At 36.0% G+C, this 9,691-nt stretch overlaps 1 protein-coding gene across 1 annotated transcript in view; it reads right to left on the bottom strand.

Moving 5' to 3' along the window:
* STK39 (serine/threonine kinase 39) overlaps positions 1-9,691 on the bottom strand; it is a 304,453-nt gene that overhangs the window by 43,013 nt on the left and 251,749 nt on the right. The window contains exons 15-16 of the mRNA XM_023730495.1: positions 5,513-5,565; positions 477-545 (exon numbers count right to left, since the gene is read on the bottom strand). Coding sequence (XP_023586263.1) covers positions 477-545; positions 5,513-5,565 — 122 coding nt within the window. The remainder of the gene's footprint in view (positions 1-476; positions 546-5,512; positions 5,566-9,691) is intronic.

Below are 9,691 nucleotides of genomic sequence, written 5' to 3'. Positions count from 1 at the left end.
TAAATGAGAAACTATTTTGTTCTGTAAGCCTTCATCTTAAGTGAGAATAACAGCACAATTGGAAGAGCATAGTCAATGTCACTGAACTGTTCATGTAGAAATTTTTGAAATGGTGTATGTACCTTTGACTATGTGTATTTTCACCAAAAAAAAAGGTTGAGAAGTTAGAGTGTTGATGTGTTGTGGGGTTGTTAACCAATGTCATAAAACAACGTGTACTACTGTTTCATGAGAAACTATTTGTTCTGTAAGCCTTCACCTGAAGTACAATAAAAAAAGAGAAAAGAAATTAAAAGCTCTTTCAAAAGGGAAATTAAACATGATTCTTAGACTTCTTTATACAAGGTAAGAATTCAAGAAAAAAATTTTTCCAAAATCCATAGAGTGAAGTTTTCCTTTATGAAAATCTTTGTTTCTAAATGTATTTCCATTTGATGTATCAACAAAATGACACTGCATACTAAAAGATGACTTACCTATAACTACATCATGGCCATCGACCAAGCCAGCAGAGAAGAGCTCCTGAGAAACACCATCTGCCGTATCTGTCCAAATGTGAAATGAATATGTATTAGCAATCATAAAATAAAAACCAACAACCCAGTGCAATGTAAAATATATATCTTTCATTTACTAAAGTCACCCACATGTGTTTTAATTCAACAATTCAGATTCTATCAGGAGGAAAAATCAGAGGCAACCTGAAATACATTTTCATGCACAATTTTCATCTTGCTATTTACTCAGTAGAAGTTACACAAAATTATTTTTTCAGTTTTGGTGAACCAAGAAACATTTGGCCTCTGGTTATCATCTGAATCAATCTGCAAATGCACCTCTAGAAGTTCTCTCTTAATAGTTCCCTAGGACACAGCTTTCCTTTCTTGCCAAGGTTAATTCCAGCCATCTTCAAATCTTTCCTATCATTAGTTGCTAATGAGACAGATTTATGCCAAAGGTTGAAAGGGTAGAGTCTGATACACCTTATATTTGGTACAAACATTCTATGAGCTTGTTGGACTATTAAAATGAGCCATTTAAATTTACGCTATTAAGAAACTCCTTTAACATGATATTGATCATTTGATAGCAACAGATTCATTATCTTAGAAAATGTGGTTGACTAAAATAATACAGTTTCTCAATGATAAGTGACAGGAATTAGCAATCTCATAAAGATGGGATTAAACAGGCTGCAGCAAGTGAATATAGCTGAAATTACTTAATTGAAAGGTAATGAATGAACACGATAACACTGAGAAGTCTTTTTCAAGACTTTGTAAAGGGAAATTGATAAATTACAATGTGCTCAAAAGAATCATTGCAAACTTCTGTGTTTTTACAAGGAGGATGACTTGGTCCCCATGGCCTTCTGATGTTCTTACAAGCATACATAACCATAATTGGACAAAAACAAAACAAAACAAACAAAAAACACCACTCAGCAGCCAGTGGCAACAGAGATGGAGGTTTGACCTAAGTGTCTCCGAAAGTCAGGGAACATCTGATAGTGAGCTGCTGAATCGAACAAGCATCCAAACTGAATTGTGGTTTGTCATGCCAAAGGCTGCCCTCAACACAGACTGGTTTCCTTGCTTAATCTGTACCTCAAATTATGTAAGTGTGCTTGGGTGTGTGGGTATATGTGTATGTGCAGCTGGAGGTGTAATTATCATTCACAATTCTTGGGCTGTGAAGTGCTTAGCCTGGTGTCTGACACACAGTGAGTACATAATAAATGGTAGCTGTGATGATGATGATGCATCAGCCAAAGATTATGTGAATCATATCTTACACTGTTGTATATGCTCTTTCTTCCCTTCATGCCTGGCCCAGTTTCCCTAATCGCCAATAAAAGCTTGAGACTCAATGTACATCATTCATACTTTCAGAGAAATCATGGTATTCTATCATTTTACTGATTCCGTTTCATAACAAAGTAGAATACAATGAAGTAAATGGGAAAAAAAAAAAAGAATTTTACTAATCTATGGAATTCCACGTAATGTGGGTTTATCTTGGGTCTTGGCGAAGAGATTATACGGACAAAAATTCAAGAAACATCTTATAAAAATCTCTTAATGATCAAATGGCCCCATAGCATGGTACCCAGGGCAGCATCACATGAAAGGCTCTGCTCTGAATGCAATTTATCTTTATAACATCTGCAAGAACATCCAGCCTCATAATCTCCATCTTCCTGGATGCCAAATGAATCTCAGGAAAAGACGCATATTGAATTAAAGTGCAAGGTCTCTATGAGTCCGAACTGACTAGATGGCAACAGGTTTGGTTTTGGTGGGTACTCAGGCACTTGGCACACAGTAGGCAGTCATTACATTTCTACTGATTGATCATCTTGTAAAGCATTTGGATGTGTTAGCACCATCTCTCACACATCAATACGATCTTACACTTGAGTAAGGGGTTACAATCACAGGAGATGGTTGAAATTTTAATAATCAAACACAGCCAAATTGAGGACTAGCAAGTGACATTCCCAAACAACTGAAGGGTACAGGGTCTCCTACTATTTTCAGGACTCCTAGGAACCAGATGAGTCATATTAAAATGGAAAACGGGTCACACTGGCTAGCCAAAATGAGAAAGTTTCTGTGCTTGTGTCATTAAGTAGTCATTTTGTACGCACATAGGTCAGATATCAGTAACAGTCTGAAACAGACACTTGAAGGTAACTGTTTCATTAGTAATTTATTTTTCTTCAAGCTGCTTAACATTCCTGATATCTAAATAAGTTTAAAAGATCATATGTTAATGTCCAATTTTGAGAGCATACAGCAATATGATAAACACAAAGGGCTTATTCTTAAAATGAGGACAGAGAATACTTTCTATGCTTATATTATGTATTTTATGCCACATATACATATTCAAGTGCAGACACAGTGCAAACATATACACATGTGGTGTACATGCAGAGGTTTACTGCAGACAATGTCTGAAATGCAGACAGCATCAGTAATCACAGAGGTACTGTGATACACACCTGGTGCCTCTGCTACTATCCAGCCAGTGCACAGCTGCCCAGTGAATGCCGGCTATCACCAGGAAGCCGACACTATGGTTTCTGTCTGGGCAACAAAGGCAGAGACTCTTAACCTAACGCTGGCAAATAAGGCTGCCAGAGCAAGCACAATGGCTCAGGAATGCTGATAGGACCATCTTAGCCACAAAAATTCTCCCCTCAGAAATTCACTTCTTTGTTACTTCTTTAAATTACAATTGATTTTTAATGTCATAGTCAATTTTAAACAATCAGATGAAAAGAAACAACCTTAAAATAAGAATCTGTTCATTCAACTTACTGTACTTGAAATATGTTATATAATTACTGGATTTTATCACAGCATTGCTTGGTCAATATTTTTATATTATGACAAAACACAGGTCTTTGATAACATTAACTGGACTTTTCAGTTTCAGAGACCAACTCTGAAGTTGTCAAAGATGGATGTCTTCAGAATGAAAGAACAATTAGCAACTTTGTTAGAGTCCTATTTGCATTTTTTTTGGTGAAAGATACTTCATATGTTATTTTAATACAAATACACTAAAACTAAAACCAAATCTGTGGATGTTGGGTCAATTCCCACTCATAGCGACCCTATAGGACAGAGTAGAACTGCCCCATAGGGTTTCCAAGGAGCGGCTGGTGGATTCGAACTGCCAACCTTTTTGTTAGCAGCTGAGCTCTTAACCACTGCACCATCAACCAAAAAAAAAAATAAAACCAAACCTGTTGCCATCGAGTCGATTCTGACCCATAGTGACCCTACAGGACAGAGTAGAACTGTCCCATAGGGTTTGCAAGGAGCAGCTGGTGGATTCAAACCGCCGACCTTTCAGGTCGCAGCCTATTAACCACTGTACCACCCCCACTGAAAACCCACTACCATGGAGTTGATTTCGACTGCACCATCAGGGCTCCACAAATACACTGGGAGTCATTAAATCTTTGTGCTTGCAGAAACTACAGATCAGTGACCCATAAGTCTATGGCCACATTTGGCCCAGGAACAAAAATAGTTTGGCTGGCAATGTGTTTTTCAAAAAACAGAATGTGAATGTATTTAGACAGGACTCTGTGATTTCCAAGGAGCTCTGATAGCACAGTGGTTAAAACTCTTGGCTGCTAACTGAAAGGTAAGCGTTTCAAACTCACCAGCCATTCCACAGGAGAAGGATGTGGCAGTCTGCTTCCACAAAGATTCAGCCTTGGAAACCCTATGGTGCAGTTCTACCCTGTCCTATAAGGTTGCTATGAGTCAGAATTGACTCAATGGCAGTGGGTTTGGTTTTGTTTTGTTTTGTTTGTTTGTTTGTTTTTTGGTCCAGTTTTCTTAAGCCCTCACCATTCCTTCTGGCTCCTGTAGGCAACTAAGTTTGCATCTCACAGCTCACGATCACAGGGAGTTCAAAGCAGTTTGCTGAACGGCTGGAGATCAAACTAGAAATTCCTGCTCTTTAAAATTTTCAAAATTTTAGCATATACAATTTTTTAAATCAAATTAAATTTTATGTGGAGCTCCAGTACATAAAATAAACAAATGCAGACTGTTACTAGCTTACATATATTAATAAATTCAAATACACGAAACTGATGTATTTTATATAGGTATTCAATGTGGACATGGAAGCTGTTTTCATGTACATAAAAATATGAAGCCACGGGCCATGGAAAAGAGTTACAGGCTTAGTATTAAAATCTGATTTTTACTTCTCTATGTTGTTTTAGTTGTAAACTAAATAAGGGAAATAATAAAAAAAATTTTTTTTTCAACTAGTCTTGTGGTCTCCAGAGACTGCATATGTTATTTATCCATTAGTTAACCACGGTTACTTGGGCCTCTCCAATGTGCCAGGCTCTCTGCCAGGTGCTGGGGATACCAAGAAGTAATACATGGTTCCGTGACACACGGGAGCTTAAACAGCAACCAGAATAGTGTTTAAGCAATTGTAATAACTATATAAAATACTAAAATTGTATTCAGCTCCAAAACTGGCATTGTTCCTACCAAGTTTACCAGTGGTGCCTACGGCAAATAGAGGTCACAAACACTATTCAGTACAGGCTTCCTATAATCTGACCTGAGACAAGACAGGCAAAGTACTTTATCTTTCTCCATGATACAGTCCTCTGCTGCTTAGCCCTCATCATTAATGCTGTATGCTTCTCATTACACTCATCATAATCTCCTTTAGGCCCTGCATCACTATGCCAGTATTTATTTTCATGGTTGAGCTAATATATTATTTACACACACACATACACACATACTGTACAGCATGTGTCACTGGGATTCATGCAGTCAGTACTGGTTCTGTTCATAATTCTTACAATTACTGAAAATCCTTCCTTTCCTCCCTGCCTCTCACCCTCTCTCCTTCCTTCTTTCCTTCGTTTTTGAACAGCAAATTATAACTACATGCTTGTAATTATTTCTGAAATGCTTTTTGTGGCAATAAAATAATAATTTCAATTAAAGCTTACCTCTTCCTGGAGTAAACTCAAATCGTATGTCATTCAGTTCCTTTCTGGAGTTTCTGAAATACATCACATACAGCACATTAAAATCTAATGAAGCAGAGTTTAATCAAACCGAATGTATTCTAACCTTTATAAGATGCTACTAATATGTAGACAGCATTTTACAGTTTTGAGTTACCTCCAAATAGCTCCTTAACTGGAAGAGATAGTTATGACAATAATAAAGGAAGAGATTTGTTTGACTGATTGAACTTACCTATGTGAACATGTTTATATCACAAAGTTCAAAAAATAAAACCTTCATTTTATACAATCTGTACTAACTTAGTACACCTAACAATGGTACCTAATAACAACAACAACACTAAATCGGTAACCTTGAATTTCACAGTTAAAATTTTCAGAAGTCTTTAGTCTAAAGTAAATAATATTCCATGCATTTTTCACATTTTCCTAGGAAAATGGTATTTTATCAAATAATTTTTAAAAGTTAAAGAAAAAGTTTATGACAGCATCTATACATTACAGTGATAACGTTTTTGACAGCAACTATACATTAAATCATGAACAAAATGTCCATAAGATATGAACTGTGTAATTTAAACAAATCTGAATGTTGTGAAACTAACCACAAAATACACAAAATTTTACTTAAGTAAATATAAAATGCTTACATAAAACTGGAATATATACACATATATGTATATACATATATACACATACATATTCAATCAAAAGTTAAGTGACACTGGAGAGATATGAAACAACTAAATATCTAAGATATGATTTTTCCCATTCATATTAACTTCAAGATACAATAATAAGGGGCAGTGAGCTATAATTAGATATTTTTTTTTAATTCTCATGAGAACACTATATATTATGAGTAACCGTCAACAAATGCTACAATGAAAGTTAATAAAGACATCTCAAGAAACTGCAGTAGGAAACATTAAACAGTAATTTTCACAAGCAATTTAGACCCACTTAACTATTAGCTTAGCTGCCAAGAGTCTCCATCTCCAAGACAGAGACAGAGATGGCTGAATACCCAATTCCTGAGTATCCTCCTACAGGGGCTGGGAGAGCCTGATCTAATCCTGTTGAGCACTCCAGCTTTAGTACTCTAAATTTCTGTATAATATCACATGGTCTGCATGAACAGTGCCCAAATCACAGCAACTCTTTTTTCTGGGCCCTTTTTGTTCTATGGCCTGATCTTGGTTCTTTATGTTCTACCACACCCTACCACATTAAGGTATGAGAAGGTTCAGAAGGATGCACAAAGGATGGTACCAACTCAAAGATCACTTTTCTCCTGAGAGTCTAGAAAAGCTGGCCCAAGTCTAACACCTTTCCACAAGTAAAGGGTCAAGAATACAAGGAACACTAAAGCCCAAGCCACAGACACGAGAGCCTTGAGCCGCTTTTCTCTTTACCAAAAAGTTTCCGGCCAGCACCTTGGCTCAGGCTTCCCCATCTTGACCTTATCATTACTCCTCCTGGGGATGGAACAGGGCTAGGGGACCTTCAGAATTCCTGTGGCTGTGCTTCTTTTAGAACCTTCTGAGAACCTGAAAGCTGTGAAAAGTGTGGCTCCTTAGCCTAAAAAACCAGACCCATGGCCTACACATGAAATTTCAGACAATTCTAGAGAGTTCAGAGATCATCTTGGACCCCAGATTAAGCAGCTCTACCAGGGAGCTGAAGCATGCCATTAACAATCGATGTCTGCAGTGGGAGGACTGTTTGCATGCTGCATTGTTTAAACAGCCTAAATCCCTTAGCAAACTGCCACTGTAACCACAATTGACGTGGTTCTTTCACGTCTACCAGCGGTTCTCAAACTTTTTGGTCTTAGGAACTTTTTAGATTCTTAAAGAGTATTGAGGATTCTTAAAGAGCTTTTGTTTATATAGGCTCCATCTATCAATATTTACTGTACTAGAAATTAAGACAGGAATTTAAAAATATTTATTAATTTATCTAAAAATGAAACTAACCCATTGCATGTTAAGATAAAATATTTTTATGAAAAATAACTTTATTTTCTGAAACAAAAAAAAGTCATTGAAAAGAATGCATTGTTTTATTTTCATTTTTGTAAATCTCTGTAAAGTCTAGTGTAAGAGAAGACAGGTAGATTCTTAAATTTGCTACTGGATTCTTAAATTTGCTTCTGCATTCAATCTGCTACAATATCACATGTCCATATGCCCAGCTGAATTCCACTGTACACTTGTGAGAGAATGAAAGCAAAAAGGCAAATAATTTATTAATATCACTGTGAAAATAGTTTTGACTTCATTGACCCTCTAGAAGAATCTCAAGGACCCCCAGAGGTCACCAGACCACACTTTGAGAAACACTGATTATACAGGTAGCCCCAACTTATGATAGGGTTCCATTCCGACGATTCCATCGCAAGTTGAATACCTTTTTTTTTTTTTTAGTTTTCATTATTATTGCCTTTTATTATCAGTATCCGTATAAATCTGGTCTTTGAACATCCGTGAGTGAACATCTGAGAATGATAACATCAGCAAATTACATGCTGCAATACTGTATGTAGTACACACTACTAATGAGATGGAAAAAAAAACACAGATGGTTGTAAGTGCAGTTTGTCATAACTAGAATATGACATAAGTCAGGGACTACCTACACATATATATCATATATATGACATATATTTATAGATATCATATGAATGATCTCATTTGATTCCAACAATCAACCTTTGATACATCCAAAGTAGGAATAACCTGCTTTCATTTTTTAGGTGAGTACATTCAATGGCTTCTCCAAGTTTGCAAATTTCATGAGTGCTAGAGTGAGGAACAACAATACTGTAATGGAAATACCCAATATTAAATAGAAATGCTCAATTCCTTTCACTTTTGAGAGAGAACAATACTCCCCAAGACTTTCCATGTTACCATGAAAAGATCATCCAGCAGTCACTACTTTTTAATAGCCTTGGCTTTGAGTGCTGTATATCAGAAAAGGTTGAATTAGAACAATTAAAGCAATTGAAAAAAAAAAAAAGTCACTAGGGCAGTAAGAATTTATAGCATATTTAATAATGAAATGTTTCCGTGAAAAAAAGATAAAAAAGGAATTTGACTTGTGTCATTGTTCCTTTCCCGTCTTCCTTTTGGTCAGTTGTGTCTAAATTAATTTGTTCTATTAAGGCCATGAGAGGAGATGTATGTACTATACTTAGAATACCATCATGCATGTCCTGATGCTTTAAATATTAATACTTCAAAAGTAATATCCAACTCCCATAATCTCTACAATATCAACTGTGGCTCAAGTTATACAGGTTGCCTAGTCAAGTAATTCTTTTATGACTCTGAACCTAAAATACTTGCCTTTGAAAAGATCACAGTGATTGTGAGCAGTAGACTTGTCCCATCAAGATGAAATACAGTTGGAAAAATGCCTAATTGGATCTAACTACTGAAGGTCATCCTTTTATAAAGAATTAATCTCTTCAGACTCATACTTAACACCTTTAATTGAAAGTACATTTCACTTTAATTGATATGGCACAGGATACTCTTTTGATTTCAGGGAAGCTGAAAATAGGCATGATTTAAGGCCTGAAACTAAGTCTGTGCAGCTTTACAGAGGAAACGTTAAAAACAACAGTAACAGTTTCATGACTCAGACGTCCCTTTGATAACTCTTAGTAAAAACTCTTCTAATTTTAAAATTTTGTGAGGCACAATCCCTCACTGCTGTGCATACATTGCACTGTAAATGCAGACATCTACAGATGCCAAGCAGGAAATTTATTTATTTTTTAAATAGGTGACATGGTTTAAAATATCAAAAGGTACAAAATGGTTTTCTGTGACTATGAGCTCTCCTACTTCCATCACTTAGCTACCTGCTTCCTTTCACAGAGACAACCAATATTATGGGCTTTTTGTATATTCTTCCAGAGATGGTTTATGCATAAACTGTCAAATACATATACATATTTCCCTCAGCCTGTTAATACAAATGGCAGCACACAATATCCATTGTTGTAAACTTTTCCTTTTTTTTAACTTAATAATATATCTTATAATCACTCCATATCAATTCATAAAAAGCTTCCTCATTCTCTTTTTTTTTAATAGCTACACAGTATTCCATTGTAGGCTGGGGTGTGTGTGTGTGTGTGTGTGT

Source organism: Trichechus manatus, unplaced genomic scaffold (genome assembly GCF_000243295.1).
Source record: "Trichechus manatus latirostris isolate Lorelei unplaced genomic scaffold, TriManLat1.0 scaffold00037, whole genome shotgun sequence".
Taxonomy (NCBI): domain Eukaryota; kingdom Metazoa; phylum Chordata; class Mammalia; order Sirenia; family Trichechidae; genus Trichechus; species Trichechus manatus.
Note: the sequence above shows the minus strand (reverse complement) of the source record. Positions and strands in the feature narration are given on the sequence as shown.